This window comes from Dromiciops gliroides, chromosome 6 (genome assembly GCF_019393635.1).
Source record: "Dromiciops gliroides isolate mDroGli1 chromosome 6, mDroGli1.pri, whole genome shotgun sequence".
Lineage (NCBI taxonomy): Eukaryota > Metazoa > Chordata > Mammalia > Microbiotheria > Microbiotheriidae > Dromiciops > Dromiciops gliroides.
This window is the reverse complement of record NC_057866.1, coordinates 51,699,066-51,726,870: the sequence shown is the minus strand read 5'-3', so window position 1 is coordinate 51,726,870 and position 27,805 is coordinate 51,699,066. Positions and strand designations below refer to the sequence as shown.

At 36.9% G+C, this 27,805-nt stretch overlaps 1 protein-coding gene across 5 annotated transcripts in view; it reads right to left on the bottom strand.

Annotated features, from left to right (window-relative positions):
- Nucleotides 1–27,805, bottom strand: part of BTBD10 (BTB domain containing 10) — a 91,244-nt gene that overhangs the window by 27,621 nt on the left and 35,818 nt on the right. Inside the window, exons 1-2 of one of the 5 annotated variants that reach the window (XM_043972703.1) lie at nucleotides 20,599–20,732; nucleotides 4,518–4,586 (exon numbers count right to left, since the gene is read on the bottom strand). The exons of 2 other annotated variants lie outside the window; for them this stretch is intronic. Coding sequence is in view for 1 of the 3 variants with exons in the window: in XM_043972698.1 (XP_043828633.1) it covers nucleotides 20,599–20,723 (125 nt within the window). In the remaining 2 variants the exon portion in view is untranslated. Of the gene's footprint in view, nucleotides 1–4,517; nucleotides 4,587–20,598; nucleotides 20,966–27,805 lie in introns of those variants that run through there. 2 more of the 5 variants (XM_043972701.1, XM_043972698.1) reach the window with 2 other exon arrangements.

Here is a 27,805-nt window from a genome sequence, read left to right as displayed (position 1 = left end):
GCCTTGACTCTAGTGCCTTCCTTCTAATGATTATTTCTGTTTTATTTTGTTTTGTTTTTGCAGGGCAATGAGGGTTAAGTGACTTGCCCAGGGTCACACAGCTAGTTGAGTGTCAAGTGTCTGAGGCTGGATTTGAACTCAGGTCCTCCTGAATCCAAGGCCAGTGCTTTATCCACTGTGCCACCTAGCTGCCCCAAAGATTATTTCTAACATATCGTGTGTGTGTGTGTGTGTGTGTGTGTGTGTGTGTACAGCTATGTATATAGCTTATTTGTATATATTAGTCATTTCTATGTATGTATGCATGTTGTCTCCCCCAGTAGACTGTGAACTCCTTCAGAGAAGGGACTGTCTTTTGTCATTATTCTTTGTATCCCTAGAACTTAGCACAGTGCCTGGCATATAGTTAGCACTATTGGACAGACTGACTTTGGTCCCTGGTTAAGGAATGGGTCATGGATGATGAGAAAAGAAGACTGAGGAGTGGTAACATGGTGACTGAAAAACTATTCTAAATTTCCAATTGTAATGCTGGTGAGATGGCTTTAGCAAATCAACACTTCCCAGGGATTTATAAATTATAGGGTCTAGTCAAAAAATTCAGAAGTCAGTTGAAGGGCAGGTAGGAATAGTCTTAAGGAGGGGGGTTGGAAAGTCAAGTAGTAAATCAATCTTGCTTTCTATATGGTGGTATCCAGAAGAGTAAGGGGACTGGTTGATCTGACAGTCAATATTATACTCAACAAATATTTATATAGCTACACAATACACCTAGCACTATGGGGAGAAGAGAAAATAATATAGTGTTCATAGCCTTAAGTAGTATTTATGATCTCACTTGAGAGATTAGATATGTACACATGAAAATTAAATACCAATCAATAATAAGAGAATATAAAAGACAGTGGGTTATTAGATTCACAAAACCTCAGAATTATAAGGGACTTCAGAGATTATAAAATCAGTGCAACACAACTATACCTGATTAAGAGTCCCCTCTACAAAATACCCAAGAGGAAGTCACTCAGTCTTTGCCTGAAGAGCATCTTCTTCCCACCACCCCCTACCAGCCAGTAAGGGGGAATCTGCTACCTCCTCAGACAGAGGTGACATAAAGAAAAATTTCTGTGACAAACAAATTGATTTCTCTATAACTTCTACCTACTGTCACTAAGTATCAAAAAAGACTAAGTAAAATGTATAGATAAAATCATTCTCCTGTGTCACCCAGGGAGATGTTATTTTGCATTAAGAGAAGGCTAATGCTTTCTTTAGACACATGTATATGCTACATTAAAAATCGTTATAAAAAGTGAATTTCATCAAAGAAGGATTATAATAAAAAGGCATTAATAAAACTTTTTTAAAGAATAGATAAATGATTTGAGATCACTATAGACTAAAAAGCTTCACAGGGTAGAACTTAAGCAAGATCAGGATGGAAGAATATTGAAATAGGAGGTGGAGGATGTAAAGAATTAATTATGATTTGAAGTTTTTATGACCCCACCTTTTGGCTAGAATTAAAAAATCCCCAGCATGCACACTGGTCAGGGCTCAGGCACCGCCTTCCACACCAGATTGGTGCTCCAACCCACTGGCTGTAGCCAGTGGCACTGGCACTGGCAGCTCACATCATCACCACTCCCTGATGTCTACATGGGCCTGGTAAAATTATAATGACTGGAAGCCCAGTGAGGGCAGTCATGTGACTGTCACTCAGGGCTGCCAGCCAATTAGCTTGGGGCTGTGCGTGGACAGGCCCCGGGGTTGCTGGTAAGGAGAAGGGAGGAGATTCTCCATTCTGGCATTTGAGCTGGAAAGAGATGGGACTCAGCTGTATGTTCTGCTGAGCTCCCGGAGGTGGTGTGATTCAGGTCGGATTATTTTCCTTCCCCCATTTCTTTTTCCCCTTTCCTTAATTCTACTAATCTTACTTGTGTTTTTAAGTTCGTTCTTGTTAATAAACCTTGTTCTGTTTTTGAAAGAGGCTGTTAATCTCCTTCCTTGCCCCAATATTGCAGTTAGCCACCTAACAAACACTCTGAAATTAAAATTTGGCCCCTACAAATACTAACTTTTGTAGAACTGTAGAAATTGAATAAATTTAGCCTGCACAAGTACCTTCCAGAGAGTAGATGAATATAAAATAAATACATGTACATATACATACACAAACATATACTGTAATTATATAAGTATATATCTGTTTACACACATAAATGTGGTTTATGTAAAATCTAATATCATAGCATGTGAAAGCATGGAATATTTGACTATCAGACCTCAGAAATCAACCCCATCAAATTGGCAAGTAAAGACAATAAGAATGGGGGCAGCTAGGTGGTGCAGTGGATAAAGCACCTGCCCTGGATTCAGGAGGACCTAAGTTCAAATCTGGCCTCAGACACTTGGCACTTACTAGCTGTGTGACCCTGGGCAAGTCACTTAACCCTCATTGCCCTGCCCCCACCCCCAAAAAAGATAATAAGACTAAGAAAAGTTAATGATTTTTCCAAAGGCAAGTTATCTGAAGTAACTTAGCAAACACCTGCTTTCCATATTTTATTTAATCTTCAAAACAACCTTATAAATTAAGTTCTACAAATTTTATCCCCATTTTCAGGAAACTGAGACTCAGAAGAGAAAGGATATGAGCTCTGGTATCCTGACTTTCTGTCCAGTGATCTACTATACATTCTGTTCTCTGCCTCCACTTACTATAATAAATATTGTAGTGACTCATCATAAAATGGAAACAACACTGGGGTCTCTACATTGTTGCTGTTTATCCTTCATTCTCAATAAGGACCATGACATCAGGGTGATGCCATCACTTGCACTGAATTGGATTTAGCTGAGGGAGGGCTATACAAGTCAAAAACTTCACTTTCTCCTCCAGAGCTATCTGGGTCCAGTAACAAGATATATACCAGAACTACTGGAGATGGCCCTGTATGTTTAAAGCAATTAGGGTTAAGTGACTTGCCCAGGGTCACATAGCTAGTAGGTGTCTGAGGTGAGATTTGAACTCAGGTCCTCCCAACTTCAGGGCCAGTGCTTTAGGAGTACAAACTCTAGAAGGCCCTATTCCAAGGCAGAAAGGCTTCAAAAGTACCAGTCACCTATATGTCTGCCATCTAAGGAATGGTCTGGCTATATTTGGGAAGTTTCACCACCAGAATGTAAGATGATGAATTTTTCACCTGCAGCAACTCTGGAAGATAGTTGTCTACTAAGTCATGAAGACTTAAGTCAAGGAAATGAGAGTACCTATACTAATAAATGCAGAGCTCTATGTACTCTATTATATCTGGGGGAATATAAGTAAATCCTTAAAAGTACTTAATTATTCTCAATACAAAAATTATATTGAGCACATGAACAATTTTTAATGACTCAGAAGTCATTGCAATTTTATAAAGTGCTTTAGTGTGCTCACTATTATATGAACAATGATGCTGATGTGTAAAGTATAAGAAACTGAAGTTTTTATATATATATATTTTATATATATAGGGTATATGCACACACACACATATACCCTAGAACATACCCCAGTTTCCTTTTTTGGAATACCTGATATCTGTTTACTAATTTGTAAGCTGTCTCTTATAAAAAGAGGCACCCCTATTCAAGTGTTTTGAATTCTACATAAGTGCTATAGTGTTTTCACTTGAAATAGTAATTTCCCTCACATCTAGGTACCAAAAGTTCCCATGTATCTATGTTAAAAAAAAAAAAAGACCTGAGGGTAGGTACACTATGACTTTTACTTATCCGTTTACTCAAGATTTAGCAAAAGAAGGAATAAGTCAATGCAGGAATAATTTCTACAATTCCTTGTGCTGCCAGGTTTTAATACCCCCAAACAGTAAGATTAAATGAGATGGATATTTGTGCTTTGCAAACCGTAAAGCACTATATAAATGCTAGCTATTATTGTTGCTTTAAAAAGGAGTCATTTTCTGTGTGTGAAGCTGATCATTTAATTCATGAGGTAAAAATGTAAGCACTGCTGGCTAAGTTCAGCCACAATGTCCAATTTAAACAACTGTCAAGCACGTTCATTGGGATGCAGCTCAATAAAGTCAAACAGAGTATTAAGTGGTAATGTCTGATCAGAAAAGGAGGTGGGCCAGTCATGTTGAAAAAGGTAACAGATGAAAGTCCCAATGTTATAGAGGTAAACAAAATATAAAAAGATATAGAAGACTGCTTCAACCAAATAGATGGATCCCTTGTGGAGGTCCTATGGGAGAACACAGGCAAGAATTGCACAGAATGAGAAGGAAAAGATAGGCTGGTTATGATGTGCACTGATAGAAGCCTCAAAGAACTACTTTTGAAAAAATTCTAACAGCTAACCTGTATATAGTGCTTTGCAGTTGATATTAAAAAATAATATCGTAAAGTAGGTAAATAAGGAGAAAAACGAAACTATTTCACTTAATCATAGATCTGTGAAGACTAACTTTTCACACCAAGGCAGAATTCTTCACCTAGTGGCAGCTTACCCTAATTGCTGTTAAGGAACTCAGGAGGATATAAAAATCTTCTCCCATGCAGGCCTTGCAACCTCAAACCTATAAAAATGACAGCAAATTATCAGTGTCTCTCATTACAAAAAGGATACAGAATTCTAGGTTTATAACTTCCTGGAATCCCTTTCTGTACAGTTAAGTGAATTGCTGAAATGGCTTTTTCTGGGACAGTGTACCTACCTACACTGTTCTATTATCTTGACATCAGTGACCATTTCAATCTGCTTTCCAGTTTCACTTCCAACCCTAGCCGGCTTAGATAAAAGATTTGCAATTTTATTTGTCACTGACTCAAAAGTCTTCTTTTATAGGAGAAAGTACTCATTTTATGGACTTTTAGAATATTATGACTCAAATATTACCAATGGCACTTGAAAACACATAAAAATGCTAACTCCTTCATTAATTCAATAATGAACATTAAATCAGGCTGGATTTTTGTAACTATAGTCATAAGCTTTGAACAAGACTTTGACTCCCTAAACCATAAGAGTCACCAAAGCCTGTCAATTCTGTATTAGTAATGGTCTCTTACATTGGTTTATTCTTCTATATTCCCACTATCACCCAAAGCATTACCCCCCTCTCATCCTTTGACATCTGAACTGATAGAAACACCTTCCTGCTCTGTTTATCTTTCCCAACTTGGCCAGCCATCAGAGATGATTCTGTCTCTACATGTCTAATATTACTCATCTGGTATTGACTTTCCACACTATGTTGTTATTATTACCAGTTTTAGTTGTAAATCCAATTCCACAACTAAAATGCTTACCTCTCTGAATATACAAATATATCATCTAGCTTTGTATCAATAGTGTATTTGGCAAGTTGGTGCTACCTGCTACCAACTAAGCAACTGCTTATTGGCCATCTCAAACTGAATTTTCCATAAGCATATCAATTCAACTTGTCCAAAACATAACTGACCAGAATCTGTGCCCCAAATCCTTCTTCCCAACTTCCTTATTACCATTAAGAGAACTATCATCCCCCCAATTACCCAGGTTCAAAACCCCCCTCAACTTATCACTCATTCACTTCACATAATTAATGTTTACAAATTTCATCATTTCTACCTTTGTAACATCTCTACTGTTGTGTCCCCTTCTCTCTACTCCCACAGCTCCTACTCTGGTGCTGGTTGGTCTCCCTGCCTCTCTACTTGAAATAGTTTTCTTCATAGTTAAGTACACAGGTACCTGTTCTTGAAAAACAAAACAAAGGGGGCAGCTAGGTGGCACAGTGGATAGAGCACCAACCCTAGAATCAGGAGGTCCTAAGTTCAAATCCAGTCTCAGACACCTGGCACTAGCTGTGTGACCCTGAGCAAGTCACTTAACTCCAACTGCCTCACAAAACAAAAACAAAAACAAAAACCCTCTAGAGTAGGTATACAGGGTAAATGAAGAAAATAAGAATGAATACGGCAAAGACAATACAGAAATAATTTCTGCTGTTCCTTCTGCTGCCAAGTTTTAACTGCCTCAAAAATAAGCAAGCGCCCATTTTGTGTGAAGGTGATCATTTTAATACAGTCCACCCTACACTCATCTGCCAAACACAGCTTCCTGAAGTAAAAGACTGAACACATCTGTGTCTCATCCCTGCCCACTCCCCACATTCAATCAACTCCAGCGGTTCCCTGTTATCTTCAGGATCAAATATAAAAAAAAATCCTCTGGCTTTTAAAGTCCTTCAAAACGTACCTTTTTTCCTGCCTGGACAAACTTCTTACACCTTTCTCCCGAGTTCTGGGTATTCTATTGGCCAGGGTACTGGCCTTCTTGTAGTTCCCTACACACAACTCTGCGACTTCTCATTGGTTCTTCCCCCACTTTCCCTCCTCACCTCTGCCTCCTGGCTTCCTTTAAGATCAATTCAAATCCCAGACTACTACAAAAGACCTTTCCCTCCCACCCACCCCAACTCACCAGTGCTAGTGCCTCTCCTCTAAGATTATCTTCCATTTATACTATATATGTCTTGTATGTTTCTCGTTGTTTGCACATTATTTCTCCCTTAGAATTTGAGCTCCCTGAGGACAGGGATCACATTTTTGCCTTTCTTTGCATCCCAAGACTTAGCACTTCAATGTAATTGTTGATGATTATGCTGAATCTATTGTTTTACACACAACAGCAAAGGTAATCACGAATTAGGAATTAATTACTTGTGTCTTTAGCAGCTTCAGCAGTATCCTAACTGCTAAACTTCAAGGTACCAAATAACAGATTTTACTCATTACATTTTTAGCCTTTATCTTCTGTGTAGGAATAACCAGTTTAAAAGTTAACTATCAGGGGGCAGCTAGGAGGTACAGTGGATAGAGCACCGGCCCTGGAGTCAGGAGTACCTGAGTGCAAATGTGGCCACAGACACTTAACACTTACTAGCTGTGTGACCCTGGGCAAGTCACTTGACCCCAATTGCCTCTCACACACACACACACACACACACACACACACACACACACACACACACACACACACACACACACACACACACAAAGATAACTATCAACGGTATGAAACAATGCTTATTATCCACCCTTCTAAAACTTTAGGAATGCTGCTTTTTCTCCAGATGATAGGGCAACAATCAGTAATAATCTAGTGTAAACTTCTAAGGATGTTGCCCAGTACTCTGGGATTTATCCATCCTGATGTCTTTCAGGCCTTTTCATCCCAGATTGATTTTTAAAATATTATGATTCTGGGGGCAGCTAGGTGGCACAGTAGATAAAGCGCCAGCCCTGGATTCAGGACTACCTGAGTTCAAATCCGGCCTCAGACACTTGACACTAGCTGTGTGACCCTGGGAAGGTGACTTAACCCTCATTACCCCACCAAAAAAAAAAAGAGAGAAAGAAAGAGAGAAAGAGAGAAAGAAAGAAAGAGAGAAAGAAAGAAAGAGAGAAAGAAAGAAAGAAAGAGAGAGAGAAAGAAAGAAAGAAAGAAAGAAAGAAAGAAAGAAAGAAAGAAAGAAAGAAAGAGAGAGCGAAAGGAAGGAAGAAAGAGAAAGAAAGAAAGAAAGAAAGAAAGAAAGAAAGAAAGAAAGAAAGAAAGAAAGAAAGAAAGAAAGAAAGAAAGAAAGAAAGAAAGAAAGAAAGAAAGAAAGAGGGAGAGAAAGGAAGGAAGAAAGAAAGAAAGAAGAGTAGTCCTGGCTTCCTATGGCCAATCTGCCTTCTCTGAGCCTCAGTTTCTTCATTTGTAAAATGGAGAAAGAACAGTCCAGTCCTTCCCTTGTTTGGGGGCAGTTAGGTAGCACAGTGGATAAAGCACTGGCCCTGGATTCAGGAGGACCTGAGTTCAAATTCGGCCTCAGACACTTGGTGTGACCATGGGCAAGTCACTTAACCCCCCATTGCCCTGCCCCCCCCAAAAAAGAGAAAAAAATTATAATTCTATAATTAAGGACCATTATTTTTAAAATTATTTTTAAGTTCATGATCTGTCCTCACATGTAACTCCCTAACTCTTTTGTTCATTTTAGACTACCTTCTCTGGACCTTTTATAGTTCTAGTACATTTCTTGAAGTATGATGAAAGTACCCAATATATTCAGATATACCTTGATTTTACGAAAGTAAAGCATCAATGTTTTCTGTTAGGTGTTATTCTGAATGCCTTTTTAGCTCCAGCAGAAAACTGGCCTGTGTTCTTGAAGAACCGGGTTCCCTGTCTGGGTAATTAAGACTGACCTCTCACTCTCAGAGCCCAGTATTTTCTGAATATAGTTTGGAATATTTAATGGCTTATCTAGCATCAAAATTCATCCAACACTAACAAGTAAAAAAGATGGTTAAGAAATGGTATCTGAGAATGGGATTTGAATTTCTGAACCACAGCCTAGAATACAGGAACAAATGACTCCCAATCCTAGCATGGACTGTTCTTAATAGAAGTATGCTTGGGGCAGCTAGGTGGTGCAGTGGATAGAGCACCAGCCCTGGATTCAGGAGGACCTGAATTGAAATCCAGCCTCAAACACTACTAGCTATGTGACCCTGGGCAAGTCACTTAACCCCAATTGCCTCACCAAAAGGAGAAGGAGGAGAAGGGGGGAAGGGGAAGGGGAAGGGAAAGGGGAAGGGGAAGGAAAGGGGAAGGAAAGGGGAAGGAAAGGGGAAGGGGAAGAAGAAAGACAGCGTCAAACACGACTAGCTGTGTGACCCTTAACCCCAATTGCCTCACCAAAAGGAGGAGGAAGAAGAGGAGGGAGGAGGAGAAGAATGCTTTTCTTAGATGTCAAAAGAGGAAAATTTTAATTGTTGCAAGGACTAAGCTAAGAGAGGCACAACTTCTTGATGGAGCTGTGAACTAATTCAACCATTTAGGAATAAAATTTAGTACTACACTAGAAGTCACAAAACTGTAAAAACCCATGACTCAGCAAAACTGCTACACAGAATTACCTGAAGTAAATCAAAGACAGAGGAAAAGGCAAAAGCACAAAAATATTTATAGCAACAATTTTTGTGGTAGCAAAGAACTAGCAGTAATGTGGGTGCCCAACAACTGATAAATAGCTGAACAAACTATGGGTATATTCATGTAAGTGGACATTACCCCTCCCCCTATGAAACAGTGATTATGAAGAATTTCATGTAACTTAGGAAGACTTTATGAACTGATCCTTGAGAAAGAAAGCAGAAAGAGAAAAATTTACAAAATGACTACAATAACATATAGGAAATTAACACTGAAATAGCTAAAACCTGATCAATGTTGCAACCAATCCTGACAGCAAACATGACATTTCCTCAGAAGAGAGGCTATGAACTGTAAGTACAGAAAGAGGCCATACATTTATTAGACACTCCAACATAAACAATGGAGGAGGAGGAGGAGGAGGAGGGATGGGGGGGGCAGCTGGTGGCACAGTAAATAGAGCACTGGCCCTGGATTCAGGAAGTCCTGAGTTCAAATCTGGCTTCAAACACTTGACACTAGCTGTGTGACCCTGGGCAAGTCACTTAACACCATTTGCCACTCCCGCCCCCCAAAAAAAGAAGGGATGAGAAGGAAGTTCAGGAATGAAATGCAGACAAGAAAGGCAGCTTTAAAGTAATACATTGAATTAAAAGAGAAAAAAACATTGCCATATACACAGCAGAATATAGGAGAGAATCCAATATGAAACAATAAATTTCCATTTCAAGAAAACCTATATAATAAATACTACACAGTTCTCAAAGCTGCCCAGATTTCTTTGCTTCTGTAACGATTGGAATAACGCCACCTGCTGGATACTTACTGTAGAAGAGTTCTGCCCATGAAGGGAAGGTCTTTGAGGGCAAGACCAGGAGTCAGGAAGTGACACGGGCTAGTGGGAGGAGGAAGGAAGAGACTGGCGCTCAGTCTCTTTCTTTTTCCTCTGGACTCTGGCGGAGAAGGGAGCTAGAAATGTGCTCTCCCTTTAATAGATAGGAATCTAGGCCTTTCTCTCTCTCTTTACCAAATTCTTATTCTCCTTAATAAATGCTTAAAAGTCTAACTCTTGCTAAAGCTTATAATTTATTGGCGACCACTCATTAGATATTTTAGACAGACTAGCTAGAATTTTAGCCTTAACAGATGGCTGACCACGAAGAGGAAAGCTAAACCTCAGTCTTCTTCTGATCTTCTGGTTGGGTAAGAAATTTCCCCTCCCTCTCCCTTTAACTGCTAAGTACTGGAGTACTGGCTGTGTTTTCCTTTAAATTTTTTCGAATGGACCTTTTAAACTCCCTAATTATCCTATTTTTGATTTTAGTCTGTTTAACCAGACAAATGGGAGATAAGATCATGTTAATGCTTTGTTTTTGTGGATTTTCTATTTTTCTTTTTATTTTTGTTAAAAGAGCCAGCAACTTACTCACACAAGGAAATATCTCTCCCTCTCCCAACCATGCTTTTTCAGAGAAACCTGAAGAGATTCCCGCAGCTTTTCCCAGTTCTAACAGTAATTGTTGCTTTAATTTTGCATGCCTGGAGGCAATGACCCACCCTCTAGAAGCTTTTAATCCTTTAGCACCTAGAGGCAAAGTGGGGGAAGAGGAATCCAGGCCTGAGTTCAAAATCAAGTCTGATTCAAATTCCTCCTATGGCCAAGCCCATAGCTTCCCCTGCCTGGGAAGTCCAGAGATCTGATGCGCATGCTCAACTTTTTCTACCTGCATTTGCAGCTTCAGGCTCAGCCCTTCCCCAGCCTGGCTGTGCTTTTGAGACAATCTTAGAAAACTCTTTAAATTCCAGTTATGCTCGTTTTGTTCATAATTTTGCTAACCTGCTTTTGTCTTTAATTAGTAATCTTATAAAGCATTTGTATGGTGAAAAGCCCGACAGACAATATAGAGGGGTTAAAGAAGAAAAACTTAAGCTGAATAAGAATGACAATCAACATAGTTCAAGACTCTGCTTCTTTTGCCATGGAAGGGTATATATTTTACAGAAATGTGGAAGTAAGCAGCAAGGTATTGATATGAGTATTGGGGATTTTAGATATCGGAATCAAGAGTGTTCTGAATTCACTAAGATTATTAATGTCAGTTCAGAGGTTACATAGGATTTCTATGCTATTACATATACATTTTGGAATTAATGGTATAGGTTTATTTTCATAGAGATTTTAATGCTTTTGAGATTGTGTCTTATACTTAGTTTTTAAAACAAGGAGAATATTTGTAAAAGCTTTTTATAGTCATGTGATCAAGTTTATATTTTATAATACTCTTATTGATATTAAGTTCATATTCATTTAGATTTCCTTAGTTTGAATTTCACTGTATTTTATTGTTCCATGTGTATTTTCTTCTATTCATTTGTCTATCTAATTTTGAAACATTGCAAGATGGTTTTGATTTCATAATACAATGTTAATTCTAGTATTGTGCTCCCATATTCTGAGTTGTTTGTTTTTGCTATTTTTTTTTTCTCTCAACTGATTATTTGATCAAACTCTTTAAAGCATTTCCCTGGCAAATTGGTTGCCATGGCAAGTGTAAATTGATTCTAGAAGTATTATTTTTAATAAGCATATTCAAAAAAAAGGGGAATGTTTGTAAAAGTTTTCTTTTTTCAAAAAAAGTTTTCTTTGAGATTGTGTTGTGCTTTAACTTGTATTCAAATATGTTCTGATTTTTCACAAAAGTAATTGTATACTAAGTAAAAAAAAGGGGTATCATTTGAAATTGTTGCATAATTATATATTGTGTTCTGAGTCAAGATGTATTCACATTTTTTGCAATCATTTATTATCCTCAATTTTTCAATCCATATGAGACTTGGATTATGGGAACTTATCATTTAAGACATTAATTGCCTTTATTCTGAGTTATCAGATGCCAGTTGGCCAAGATGCCATCCAATCACAAGAGGAATACATGCAAAAGCAGACACTGAACTGTCACATGAGGGGAGACATGCATGAAGTCAAGGTATGGCCGAGGGAACGGCTTTTGACAAATGTTGAGGTTGGATTCTCTTGGTTTAATATTTTATTCTCTTTTCCCCACAATATTGTACAGATGGCTGGAAGTATTCATCCCACCCATCTCACTTCTACACCTGGCTTCTATGCTCCCTCCTATATGCCTGATGCCATGGACATCTCAATCCCATGCATCTGATTAAGTCTGACTCAGTTTCTTCCAATATGTTTGGTGGCATGGACATATATTCCATCCACCTATTTTAAGCCTGGCATACTGTATGGGCAGTATATATTGCTCAAGTGTGGGAATGCTCATATCCCATCATTTCTCTGTTCTTTTATGGTAACCCCCATAATTATCTCAGGTGTCATGATAAATACACTGTTGAATTTGGCCTTGACATCTGTTACCAATTATATAAGATTTTAAAATTTCTCATAATGGCATGAGGATAATTAGGCAGATGATGCAAAAAGTGATGAAACAAAGACAAATTATTTTTAAAAATTAATATCACAGCAATTGTCTTCTCAATTACTCTCCATAAGGGGGGACTATAATAATAATATAATTTTAAAGAATGGTTCAATTTTTGTTTTATTATATGTTTCATGTGTAACAACTAAGATTCTGAATTCCCTTAGACATGTTTTTGAGAACTTTCATTGTTTGATTTGATTATTGACAAAGCTATTTTAAAGTTGTGTTAAGCTCAATTTTGTAGGAAATTTTCCTGGCTGATTACCAGCATCCACACATCAACCCCTAAAAAGACTTCCATTCCACGACTACACCTAGAGGACATCTGAGAAAAGACTTTCAGAGACTTTAAATGAACAGTTTTGATTTGTTGTTTTTGTTGTTTTTTTCTCTTTCTGTTATAATATACACCATCTGTAACATGTACTCTCTGCAGAGGCCCTCCCTTTGCAAGACTAATGTCAAAGCGTCGGTTCATGAGGACAAAAAAAAAAATCGCCCCTCTGGACAAAACTTTCCTCTCTTCCTTTTCTATGTTGTTGTTCACATATTATTAGTTAGCAATAGTTATTATATTCTTTTTACTGTTCCGTCAAGGAAACATTTTGTTTCTTGAGGAACAACAGGGGGGACTGTAACGATTGGAATAACGCCACCTGCTGGATACTTACTGTAGAAGAGTTCTGCCCATGAAGGGAAGGTCTTTGAGGGCAAGACCAGGAGTCAGGAAGTGACGCGGGCTAGTGGGAGGAGGAAAGAAGAGACTGGCACTCAGTCTCGCGCTCTTTCCTCTGGACTCTGGCGGAGAAGGGAGCTAGAAATGTGCTCTCCCTTTAATAGATAGGAATCTAGGCCTTTCTCTCTCTCTTTACCAAATTCTTATTCTCCTTAATAAATGCTTAAAAGTCTAACTCTTGCTAAAGCTTATAATCTATTGGCGACCACTCATTAGATATTTTAGACAGACTAGCTAGAATTTTAGCCCTTAACACTTCCTTCTTGGTTTCCTTTTGTTCTTTGCTGTGCACTTTTTCCTTTACTTTTTCCCCTACCTGCCCCCCCACACACACACACACCTTAAAGAAGGCTGCAATTAAGCATATATGCGTGTGTGGGTATACATACACACACACACACACACACACACACACACATAGAGAATTCAATACTTTCTTAAAAGGCATGCTGTATATAAAACAAATTTGTTACTTCACATAGTACTCTTTTTTCTTTTCTACTTTGTATGCAGAAATGGTCTTTTTTGGAATTGCTACATTTCTGTTTTGTTTTGTTTTTTTTAAAGTCAGTTTGCAAAGAGTATAAATAGTACGTGAAGTGAAGTAACGCATAATAAGGCTGAAAAGGTAAGTTGGAGACAGCTTGTGAAGGGCTTTAAATGAGAGAGAAGTTTGTATATTTTCTTAGAAACAACTGTGAACCAATAGAGCTTTGGGGGGGGGGGCAGGGCCATGGGGGTTAAGTGACTTGCCCAGGGTCACACAGCTAGTAAGTGTCAAGTGTCTGAGGCCAGATTTGAACTCAGGTACTCCTGAATCCAGGGCCGGTGCTTCATCCACTGTGCCACCTAGCTGCGCCCCCCCCCCCCCACCACAGCTTTTTAAGCTGTAGAATGACCTGTGCTTTTAAGAAAATTACTAAGATGAACTGTGAAAGGGAAAGAGACTTGAAGACAACAGATCAATTAGGCATCTAAAACAATAGTCCAGGAGAGGCATGAACTAGAGTGTAGTCATATGAATAGAAATAAGGAGTAGAAATGACAAGACTTGGAAAGTGACTGAATACATGATGTTGGAGAGTGAGGAGTCAAGAATAGGAAACTGACCAGAAGGCTGGTGATACCCTGGCCAAAAATAGGGAAATGGTCAATATGTTGTTAGCTTAGCTTTTGTTCTTTGTTAAAAGGAAGGTGATCGATTGAGAAGTAATGGCAATGCTTTTTAAAAGGCCCCAAAATGTCCATATGTACATGTGCCTTTATACTGTAAAGAATTGTTATTTAAGGTTTTTATGCCTCAGGGCGCACTGGCCTGGGACTCTGAAAACCGCATGGTGCTCCACCCACTGGTTGTAGCCTTTGCCATGGCACTGGCACCTCACATCATCACCATTCACTGATGCCTACATGGGCCTGGCAAAATTATGATTGGAAGCCTAGTGAGGGCAGTCATGTGACTGTCAGAGCGGCCAGACAATTGGTTGGGGGCTGTGTGGGGTTTCTGGGAACGGGGAGAAGTCGACATTCTAGCTGGAAGCTGGAAGGTGACAGGAGCTCTGCTGTGTATTCTCAGCTGATTCCTGGGTGGTGGTATTTCTTCAGGTTGTATAATTTCCCTTTCCCCATTTTATTTCCTTTCCCTTGATCCTCCTGATCCTGTTTGTGTTTTAAGTTCGTTCTTGTTCAAATAAATCCTGTTCTGTTTCTAGGGAGGCTGCCAGTCTCCTTCCTTGCCCCAATATTGCAGCAAGCCGCTTAGCTAACACTCCCCAATTAAAAATTGGTCCCCACAATACATATGCATATATACATACACATAACCCCTAAAGTCGTAAAAATGTAATAAAAATCTCTTTGAGCTAAAAAGGAAGGGCGAAGGAAAAATGCTTATGTTATGTACCTACCAAGTTATAAGAGCCAGCCATGTAAGGGAATCCAGAACCAGAAGGAAGAAGCACAGTGAAGAGGATTTGGACAAAGAACAGGAGCACAAACAGAAACAAGATCATTAAAAAGTACACTACAAGGGGCAGCTGGGTGGTGCAGTGGATAGAGCACTGGCCCTGGAGTCAGGAGGACCTGAGTTCAAATGTGGCCTCAGACTTACTAGCTGTGTGACCCTGGGCAAGTCACTTAAATCCAATTGCCTCACCAAAAAAATATGTTTTTTTTAAAATGCTTTTTTTAAAAAAAGTACACTACAGACCATAAAAAGGACAGATACAGGAAATAGAAGAGCAGCTCAAGAAAAAGACGACAGCTAATAAAATACTCAATACCTTATAAGACAGTTCATTCCAATTTTGGACATATCCAATTGTAAGAGTTCTTTAAACTATGCCAAAATTTTCTCTTCTGTGTGTAGCTCCTGCTTCTATCTAGTTCTGATTATCCTTCTAACTTGAAAGACTTCAAATTTTTGAAGATAGTTATTATAAATGTGACACCTAGAAGTGAGTACATGATTCCAAATGAAATCTGACTAGAGCCAAGTACATATATTACTCCCAGTGTCTTAGAACCAGAGTTATATATTTTAATTAACACCTTAATTAGTTGTAATCACATTAACTTTTCTGGAAAACACAGCTTGCTGAAAATATCTAAAATGTCTTTTTTAATTTAAACTGCTATTAAGCTATATTTTCTTGAAATTAAATTTGTGTAGCTGGGTTTTTTAAATCTAAATTCATACCTTTAGATTTACTCCTATTAGGAGAATGTTATGAATATGAAATATGGGCTACATTGGGAAAGCCTATATGAACTGATGCAGTCAAGTGAATAGAACCAGGAAAACAATCTATACAATAATATTACAAAAAATGAACTACTTTGAAAGACTTAAGAATTGAGCAATTCAACAGCAAACCACAATTCCAAAGGAATGGTGTTGGGGAGGGGAAATATAATCTTCTCCATTCCTTTTTCTATAATTTAAGGTAATATCACAGGACTAAAAAAATGGAATAGACTTTTTTTTTTGGATCCTCATAATTGCTCAACCTCTCTAAAATAGGAATTATGGACCTTTCTCCACAGTAGCCTAGGACAAAGCTTCTTAAATTGTGGGTCACAACCCCATATGGGATCATGTAACAATGTGGAGGCAAAAAATTTGGCAATAAATTATTTGTATACCTCTTTTATATACCTATACACTTGGGGTCCCATAAAAATTTCTCGGGCAAAATGGGGTCTTGATTGCAAAAAGTTTAATGAGGCCCTGGTCTAGGACACCAAGAACCCAAACAAGGTAACAATTTGAACATTAAAGAGGGCAATTCCTTTACCCCTAATGTGCCTTCTGAGCTCTCTACTTCCTCCAACAACCACCCTACCAATAATACAGCTGCACGAGCCAACCTAAGATGGGCTTCCAATAAAATGCATTTCTACTACCACCTTCCTTCAAAGTGACAGAAAAACAAAAAGTAGAAGCTTGGTTAGACTGGAACAGCAGTAAAGGCAGTACACTCTTATACTGAAAGAAAACTCAGCCAGAGAACTGAAGAACAGAGGGAACTAGGGCAGTACATGTATTTGACTAAGGGGCACTCCATTAAGCATGAACCAAGCATTTAACAGGGGCCTGTTTTGTCCCCAAGAAGTTACTTGACAAAAGAAGTAATGGAAGTAAAACTTGAGTTATTCATCATGGGAAGAGGTTTTATTAAAACAGCTTTGAGGTCCAGGAGTCAGGAGAAATTTCCATCAAAGAGAACCAGAAGGTTAAATGATGGAATTTTTTAAAATAAATTTTTTTAAATGCCGAAATTACCAAAGATCTCAAGAGGAAAACTCAGTTAAATACCTTGAGAAAAGATAAACCAACAATGATGATATTAATGACAGAAGAGAATATGATCTCCAAATCAGGTAAAACAGTCCATAAATGTATGAATGAATATTTCAAGACAATGAAAAATGAACCAACACCTGACGAGGCACAGGACCCTGTAGATTCCCAAGAGAGCATGGAATCACAACAGGATGTTCCTAAATGGCTTTAAAAAAAATAAAAATTATTAAAGCAAAATTTATGGCCTGTACATCACGCAGAAATAATTGACACAATAGAAAAATTGAATCCATGGTGGCAAGTCTTATCAAAGAAACAAAGAAAATAACTGATTGAGATACATTAAAATGAAGGTCAATCTAAAAGAGAAGTAAAAGGCAATAACATTAAAAGAAAACATGTTTATACAAGCAAAATTTATTGAAAAGAAAAAATCATTGCAAGGCAACTTATAGTAATAGATCTCCAAGAAAAACACAAGCAAAAAAATCTGAATACCATAATGCAAAAAATAATAAACTACTGAGAATTTCTGAACACAAAAACCAAAATGCTAATCAAAAGAATCCAGAGAATGCCTTCAGATAAACAAGAAGCTCCTAGGCAACAAAGTCCAATGCTTAAATTTAACAATTACAATGACAAACAACAAATTCAGCAAGCAACCAGGAAAAAGACCTCAAAATTAAAGGAAAAGGGGGCAGCTAGATGGCGCAGTGGATGGAGCGCTGGCCCTGGATTCAGGAGTACCTGAGTTCAAAATCCAGCCTCAGACACTTAATACTTACTGGCTGTGTGACCCTGGGCAAGTCGCTTAACCCCAATTGCCTCACTAAAAAAAAAAAAAAAAATTAAAGGAAAGGAAATTCAAGTAACACAGGACAATTTTGCACCGACCAGAAACAAGAGGAAGGAGTGGGTTGTGTTCTGAAGAGAAAAGGTTCTCAAGATGCAATTCAAGGTAATATACCTTACAAACCTCAGCCTAACCACTAATGAAAAAAATATGTACTTCAATTTTAAAAAAGAGAGACATCATAAACATTTTCAGAAAGAAAATGAGAGCTGAGGTAATTATAAATTTATACACTGGTATCTTGGGTTTTCAGTCTCAGATTTACTACTTGCTAAGAGGAAGACTTAAAGCACATCTCAACCTTATTTGAGCCTCAATATCATCTATGGGGATACTACTTAGATCAATTCTTTTACAGGACCACTAAAGAGATAATGCAGAAGATCATAAGTAAAAATCCTTTGTGCTTGAAAAATATACAGCACAATTATCTTAAAAAATAAAAACTAGTATTTCTAAGTTGATTTAAAACTATTTTTTGGAGGGCAGGGCAATGAGGGTTAAGTAATTTGCCCAGGGTCACACAGCTAGTAAGTGTCAAGTGTCTGAGGCTGGATTTGAACTCAGATCCTCCTGAATCCAAGACCAGTGCTTTATCCACTGCACCACCTAGCTGCCCCAACTTAAAACTATTTTTTAAAAATTAAACGCAGTTTTATACAAGGCTTTTTCCTATAGCAAAATAAACCTATAGATCTTTAATTTCTAGTGGGAGAAATGGAAAAAAATAATTGTAATGGTCATATAATTCAAAATAAATACCAGATTTTATTAAAAACAACAACACAGACTATCAGGGCTGAAAAGTACCTTAGAAATAAACTAGTCCAACCATTTCTCTTCACCATTAAGGAAACAAAGGTACATCTCTATCATTATAGTAGTAATCTACTAAAAATTCTATTTTACTTTCCCCCTAGTGACAATACTTATCTTTATCTTTTATAAATTATTTTCACCATGTAGCTAAGAACACTAAGCAATCTACCTCACCCTCAAAGAATATGAGAAAACTAGAAAAGGCAATAGATGTGGGGATGGTAGAAAGCATTTGGCTTTTTTTTCTATGGGTCTCTATTCCTATTACAAAGCAGCAAAGAATTAAAGCAAAACAATAAGAAAAAGCAGATGTATTATATTGTTTGGATGGATAAAATCAGACAACAAAAGTTAGTGTAATTTCCCTTTATTCCCCAAAACTAGTAAGGGTCACATTCAGACTAAGACTGTAAAGAAAGTATTATCAAAAAAGTACTACATCCAGCTGGGCAACAGCTTCACACAAACAGGGGTATATATAAGGATATCATCAGCCACCCAGTAAGAAGCTCCACCACAAAATTACAGGATATGTTACTCATCTGATGAAGTGGATCCAGAGAGGCTCTCTGAAAGCTATCTCCATCAAATTGCAGTTAAAAGAAAGAGAAAGGAGGGATAACTGTCTCAGAGGTCTCTGCTTTGGATCAGATCACTGAAGTGGATTTCAACAAAGATATGTTGAAACTTCTAGACTTCAGCAGTTTGTCCAACCTGCAAGTTACCCAACCCACAGTTGGAATGAACTTCAAAATACCACAGAGGAGTTGCTGAATATTTACTTTTGCCATCTTCCTAAAACTTGGTAACTCTCCCCCGCTTCCTGCCAAAAAATCAGTCACCTAGCATAAATCCAGATGAGATATTAAAAAATTAATTAATACTTTAAATGAAGAGTTTAGAAACCTAAATTTTATATCTTTGGGTATTATTCAGTCACGTTACTCTAATAAAAATTAGCAAATACATAAAGTCAGGTGACACTAGAAGACACAAGCCTATATAGTACATTAACTTGATATTGATAGAAACTTTCAAATTTTTAGGAGAGAAGTAAGGATAACCACTGGTGCTTTCTTTTATTACATGGAAGGCTATCTTTTATCCATTATTTAAGTATATAAAATTTAAATAAAAAATTTAAAATAAATGTCCTTTTAACATTAATAACCAGATATTAGTATTCACTGAAAAAAGAGAGAAGGATGACAGAAAGTAAAGAAGGGGTTAATATGACCAAAAAAGTTTTAAATTATATTGGTTTCTGAATTAAGCAATTTTCTTTCAGTCCTTAGAACAAAAACACATGACAATAATACAACTTGCCCCATTTGAAATGACTACATTGACAATCTTGGGGGAAAAAAAACTACTTTTGTAACATTTTCTTTTAAAGAAAAAATACATAGATTACTTTTTGTTTCAAACAGAAAATCACCAAATCATCTGATCAACAATTTCTATCCTTTAATGAAGCACAACATTATTTTAACTAATAATTGGTTGTACCAATTCAAAATGCTTTTTAAAAAGGAATATTTAACTTTTTGCTCTTTAAAAATGAAAATCGACTTTATTCTCACCCTGGATTTGATTTTTTTAAAGATACAGCAAAAACAAATAAATTCCAAATTAATCTTTTTGTATGAGTATCATACATACAAAAAGATTACCAAATCTAATGATTCTCAAGTTACTGGAAGATTCCACTAAGGTTTTTAAACAAAGCCACCCAAAACACAAAAGAAAAAAAAATACATGCCACTTATTTTAAAATTACCTGCTACTAAAGTATGAGGGAATAAATGACCTTTAGCATTCAAAGATTTCAAATAAGTGATAAAAATGAGTGGGGAAGGGAGGTAAGGGGCCTAAGCATTTTTCCCTGTTTATTTCTTATTAAACCCCAGAGATTATCATGTAATAAAAATAAATACACACCTTCCTGTTGAACATGCCAAGGTAGACACACAAAAGCAAGGAAAAATTTTTGAAATCAGAGCACAAAGGAGCTCTGCTCTTTCAAACAATGCAGCAGTGAAAGCCAGGTCAGCATCCTTGAGCATTACTAGCAAAGTTTAGCACACTTGATATTTCCATTATCTTCTCAAGATTCCTTTGAACCATTCAAAATAATCTTATTCTTTTCACATACACCCAACTCCTCCTGTTTTTCTCCCGCTTCTCTGCCTTGCAAGTGCAATAATCCTGTTGCAGTTATTTAGGCTGCTTAATGTTCAGAGACGCAACACCCCCCCCCCCAAGATATTAATTCAGTTCATTTTCTCACAGTCACTGACTCAGCCGTGGGTAGTGCAGCACTGACGTCTCTAGCCTAACAGCATCAGATGAGCTGTGGTCGGTCCATTTCTCCATATCTGAACAGCCATTGGTTATTGTAATTGACAGACAGGAGAAAGAAGGCTGAGAGAAGAGGGCTTAGTGGTACACTGCCAAATGCCATCTGTAAAGCTAATTCTAGCCTTGCCAGCCTTCCAGGTTTCAGTAAAAGCGGGGAAAGCCAGTTGAAAATGATATAGCAAACTTCTTTTCTTGTTAAGTTTTTTTCCCTTTTATTTTGTGGCCCTTCAAGACAGTAAAGATTCATTTGTAAATAAGACCAAAGAATAAAGTTCAAGGAATGCTATTTGACTTCAAGAAACTAAGTGCTATTCTTCAAAGAAACAAAACTTTTTTATCTTCTAAATATCTATGGAGACTACAAGCTATAATTTATAAAGTAAATGGACAGCTCAGTCTTCATTCAAGCCCAGATAAAGAACAGAGCATGCGCTCCCCTTGTGGGAGTGAAACCTTGCGGCAAAGTCTCATATTGAATGTATGATGCATGTATCTTTGGTAACTTGAGCAGGCTGCAGATCTGAGTTTGATACAGTGATTGTCCTCCAAAATACCTCTAGTCCATAGTTGATTGCTTTCGGCATCTAATTTGTACCATAAAGAATGAAATTCTATTTTTAAAAAAGCAAAGAGCCTTCCTCTGCTCTACAACTTACAGAAGACAGCTACAATTTTGTCTAACTTCAGAAAAGGAATTAGGAGCTTATTAACAAAAAATGAGAACTAAAAAGTGGGGTAAACTATCAAACCTCTATGTAAAGCAAAAAAAAAAAAAAAGTTAAAACTTCATTAGTTTCAAGGCTCTCTTTTCTAATATCACATCAAGTGTGCTTGTCATGGGAAAATAATGTAAGAATCAGATCTAATATACAACATTTGTTCTATATACATATATATATATTTAGGGGCAGCTAGGTGGCGCAGTGGATAGAGCACCAGCCCTGGAGTCAGGAGTCCCTGAGTTCAAATCTGACTTCAGACACTTAACACTTACTAGCTGTGTGACCCTGGGCAAGTCACTTAACCCCAATTGCCTCACTAAAAAAATATATATATCTTTCTTTCTTTCTTTCTTTATTTTATGTTACATTTCAAACAATACATCTTGATGTCATCCATACAATCTAAAAGAAACCAAATTTACACATATTGTCTACAAAGTATTTAACATATATTACTTAATTTTATAATATCTTGGACTTAAGTATTATCTATTTCTTGAACAACCCAGATAATATTTGGAACACAAATACTATCATCTCCCTTTTATAGGTGAGAAAAATTACCTCAAGTGAAGTTGTCACATACAACTAGTAAGTATGTAGTAGAGTTGGAACACACACACATGCATGCACGCGCACACACACACACACACACACACACACACACACACACACACACACACACACACACCCCTGAGAGTTTATATAATGATTGAATTACATATATGTATGTCCGTCAATTAGCATTTTATTAAACACCTATACTGTGCCAGGCACTGGAAGCACTGGAGATACAAAGATAGCACCCCCCCCCCCAAAAAAGGAAACCAGCCCCTGTTCTCAAGGAGCTCGGAGTCTAATGGAAGTAACCACATGAAAACAACCATGTACAAACAAGCTAAATACAGGATAAATTGAGGGCAGTCTCAGAGGAAAGACACAATGACTAAAGAGAATTGGGAAAGGATCTTGCACAGGTTGGACTTCAGAAATGAGAAGAACGAGCATTAGTCAGGTATGAAGGACACCTAGCAAAAACACTCAGCTGAGAAATGGAGAGTCTTATTCAAAAGTCTCTGGACTGTGAAGTATGTAGAGGGAATAAAGTGTATGTAAGAAGACTAGCAAGGTAAGAAGGGGGCAGCTTATTAAGGGCTTTAAAAACCAAACGGAAGATATGACCATCTCTATGTCTACATATTTCCATTCAACATGAGAAAACGGTATCTGACCATGGGAAAGTCAATTAACGAACAGATATACTTTTGCAAATAAGTACTTAAAATGTAATATTCTGACCACGTTAATGCAAGAATGTCTTCTCCCTCCCCTTATTTCCACTTTCTTCCCAGGGTTATGAGAATCAAGTGAGGTATTCCGTGTAAATTGCTCTTAATTATAAAGTACTATATAAATGTAAGCTATATTACTGAGTCCTTAATAAGTGAAAGGAACTATGTTGAATTCTGACACTAGGCAGTTTTGTGAGTAAGGCATTTTTACCAAAAACTTAATTTTTCTCCCTTAAAAATGTTATTTATGTAGACAAACATATGTAGCATAATACTAGAACTCGGAACAGTGGCTTACATATAGTAAAGACTCATTAATAAACAAAATCCTCTTCTCAATAAAGGGTCAACATGGTTTCATCAAAGAAGTCATACCAGACTAACATCCTTTCCTTTTATTTTTTTAATGGGGTTACTAGACTGGTTTATCAAGAACATAGTTTAACTTATTTTATCTTGATTTCAGCAAACACCTCTGAAGACTCAAAGAAGTAGACTAGATGACAATATGGATAGGTGAAATGGGAATTAGTTGAATTACCAGGGCCAAAGAGTCATCAGTGAAAACCGGAAGAGATCTCTAGTGGCCTGCCTCAGAAATTTGTCATTAAATCTTTTCAAAACTTTGACCAATGATTTGAATGTAAGCTTATCAGAATTTTCATATGAGAAAGTAAAGAGGGATAATAAGCAAAATGGAAGATATGGCATGCCATAGTTAAGAGATGGGGAGGCAGGAGACGTGAGCTAAAATACTATGCCAAATATTTACAGGGCAAGAGTATAACTTTAGGCAAATCATTTAAGTATTCAGGATCTTAGTTTTCTCACTTATAAAATGAAGTTAATTAATACTTGCTTCATAGGGTTGTTTTGAATATAACACTTTGCAAAAATGTGCTATGTGAATGCGAGCAATTATGATAGAAATTAAAAGTCCCTATAAGAAAGAACAATGAGTTAAATAAAAAAATAAGATCACATAGATACCTATTAATTTTTTATTTCTATTTACATCCAAGGATAACTGAATGAGAGGACAACTGCCCAGCTTCTATATATCTACTCCAACAAAAGTCTAAAGTTCTCATTAGACGAAATAAATAAATCTAATGTAAAACTAAAGTAACTTTTTAAACCCCTAAACTACAAAAGTCAGCCAGAAGTCCAAAGAATTATAGAAGTTTTTAAAGTCTTAAGATAACTTAAGAAAACGTTTTCCTTCACCTTTGAATCCCCAACCCCTTGTCCTTTCTGTGTTTAAACCCTACAAATCCTCAACAGTAGCTGAGCCTCCACCTCCACCTTAATCTGTCTCAAATGATAACCCTGCCTAATTTACTGAGAAGACTTAGGAAATCTATAAAGAGATCTTTTATCTTACCTCCTACAAAGAACAAAAATTTCTCCATATCTTAACTCATATCCATACTCTTCTCTGCTCCAGTGGAAGGCTAACCCTTCCATTTGTACCTTCAGTTCTCTTGTGGTAGAAGCAATATCTGCTATGTAGGCCAAGCCGATTTCTTCTTAAAACATAAAAACATCCTCAGGACTCACAGTAAATAGCGTAGAGGAATAAGACTTGGGTTGCTAATGTAGCTTCCCACAGGCCCAAGTACAAGAAGGCAGCACCAAAGTCATCATCAGCTCTTCCTTCAGGCTTCTGATCCACAGAGAAGCATTACCAATACTACTGAGGTAGAGAAGCTGAATTTAATGTGTCCCTGCTGAATATCCTTCCTCTGCTATGACTAACTAAATCTTTTTTTTAAAAAACTGTTACATGTTCTAAAATGTCCCATTTCATCTCATTCTTAAACCTGAACTACCAGTCTGATCTGAATCTGACCTAACCTGTAACGCCCTGCCACCTCCCATCAGAAGCCATTTCATTTTCCATCTCTCATTATCTATTGGCTCCTTTTGTCCTCACTGCTTACAAAAACACACTCATATCTCCTGGCTTTGGAACCAACAAACTTCTTCAGTCTGTGACTCTGCTATAGCTGTCTATTTATCCCTCTTTTTCCCTTCATTGCCAAACTCCTAAGAAAAAATATCACCACCGATTTTTAACATTGTTTTTAGAATTTTCTTTACTGTGAATGTAAATAAAAAATGAACATTTTAATAAACGAAGGGCTAAAAAAAGAGCATATTAGAGTACATGGAATAGTGAAGAGAGTGATGGATTTGTAGTCATGAAGACTTGGGTTCAAACCTTCATCTCAGCCACTTTACCTCTGTGAGCTGAACTTGGGCAAGTAACCATTCTGTGCCTCAGTTTCATCATGTATAAAATGAAGAGGGATTGAACTCAATGACCTATATCTTTTGGCTATTGATTTTAAAAAACCATAAACTTGTTATGTATAGTTTTTTAAAAGTATTTTGACCACAGTAGTAATAAAATTATTATGTGCTTCCTTATGAATGTTTGTATTTTGTAAAATGTTTTACTGGTATTTATTAAATTTCTATCACTACTTACCAAATAACTCAAACCCACTGTCTCATCGAACCACTCCCCTAAAACAAATTAAGTTATAGTCAAACAAAACACTTCAATACAGTGTCATATCCAAAAAACTCATCTCATTCTATACCTATAGTACAGGGGTCAGTCAGCAAACTATAGAACAGCTGTTCTGTTTTCATACAGGTCCATTAACTTAATTTTGTCTTACATTTTAAAATAAGATTTTATTATATTTAAAGATGTAAAATCCATTTTTTAGCTTCAGAGGCATTAAAAAAACAATTAGCAGGCCAGATTTAGCCTTCAGGGCTGACCCCCATTCCTTCACCAACACCCCAGCCCCCCAAAAATCTATCACTTCTCTACCAAGAATTGGAAGTGCTTCATTATCAGTCTTCTAAAATAATGACTGGTAACTGAATTGATCATAGTTCTGCAGTCTTTCAAAGTTGTTTCCCTTTACATTATTTTGGCAATCCTATAAGTTGTTCTTTCTGCTCATTTCATTCTGCATTGGTTCAAACAAGTTTTCCCAGTTTTCTCTAAACACATTCTTATGGCAAATTGCATTACATTAACATAATACTATTTGTTCATTCAACCATTGCCCAACTGACTAGCACCAACTTTGCTACAATAAAAAGTGCTGCTATAAATATTCTTGTACATATAGATGCGATCCCTCTGACCTTGACCTCTAGAAATAGAATCCTAGTGGTGGTCAAAAGATACACAGAGTTATTTCTGGAGAACAGTTCCAAACTGCTGTGCTTTTCACCATCCATTTATTTCTCAAACTCTTACAATCTAACTTCCAACCCCATCCTTTTATTCAAAGTATTCTCTATTGAATATTAAGGCCCTTTCTAAGTCCTCAATACTGTTGAACACAACCACTTCCAGGTTATTTTAATTTCCCATGATTTTCAATGTCACTGCTCTGCTAAGCTAAATTTTTGAAAGAAATTAGATTTTAAGAGGTAAATGAAAGGGGAATATATTCTAAGCATAGAAAAGAGCCTTATGAAGACAGGAGATGGAATGTCATATTTGAAAAACAACAAAAAGACCACTTTGGCTGAACCAGAGCAGACAAATGGCAAAATGTATAAAAAATCTGAAAAAGTAGGTCAGAGACATAATGTTATGGGTTTTAAATGTGTAACATAAAAGTTTCTATTTGATCCCAGAGAGGTTAGAGAAGGGTTTTTTGTTTTGTTTTGTTTTGTTTTGTTTTTAGGACTGTATCCCTCACCTCAGGGCAGCCCAAAATAACAATGACATAGAGGACCTCTAGCCAGTCTTAAGCCTCCAAATATATTTTCTCAATTACAGAGGAGTTCTCCCAATTTCTTCTTTTTCATGAGCCCCAGGACTACTCTTCCCTTGCTATCATGCCACTATCTTTACTTCTACCTGAAATCTTTGCCAGAATCCCTTCAGGAAGGGACACTGGTTTCCAACTTTTCCCCTTTCTCATCATTTCCAAAGTAAGAACACAAGTATGAACTAGGTTTTCCAAGGGGTTTTACTGCTAACAGCTTAAGGCAAAGGATAAACACAAAAGAAAAAAGAGAGAATAGGAAATATTAAAAGACTATGGCTGTATATAATTCCAGTCTTAAATGAAGTGTCCATAGAACAACGTTTTGCCCCAGTTAAATATTACAATTTTTAAAGTTAATTTAAAGTAGCAAAATATGTTGTCTTGAGGTTTTGTCTGGTATGATGAAGTCCCCAAATTCAACTATTATTCTGGTACAAACCTCCAGTAAACTCACTATAGTAAGGCTGCATGAGAACAGTTTTAACCAAACATTTGTCATTTAATGGTGAACTGTTTTTCTTTCAAGTCTTTTAAGCAAGATCCAATCTCTAAAACCCTGCCCTTAGCAGTCTAAAAACAAAAGGATATAAAAGTCTCTTGCCAGAAATGCTGGGAATAGTCATGGTATGTGACATTAATGTGAGACCAACAATTAAAAAACGTTCCTATACTCTTTGCACATAGTAAGTGCTTAATAAATGTTTATTGAATTGAATTATATGCAAATATATTTTATAAACCAAATGAATGGCATTTTATTTTCATTGCTGTCATTACTGAGCTTAAAAAAGTACAATTCTATATAAAAGCAGAAAGAGAAGTGGGAACTCTGCCCATAGGAAGGAAATAGACAAGCAGAAGATGGCACAAATATAGTCCTAAATTTAGTGGAATATATTCAAAGAAAAAATAAGCATCAGTTAGAGATCTCAGCATGGAAAAAGGAAACAGTTCTAACTGATAC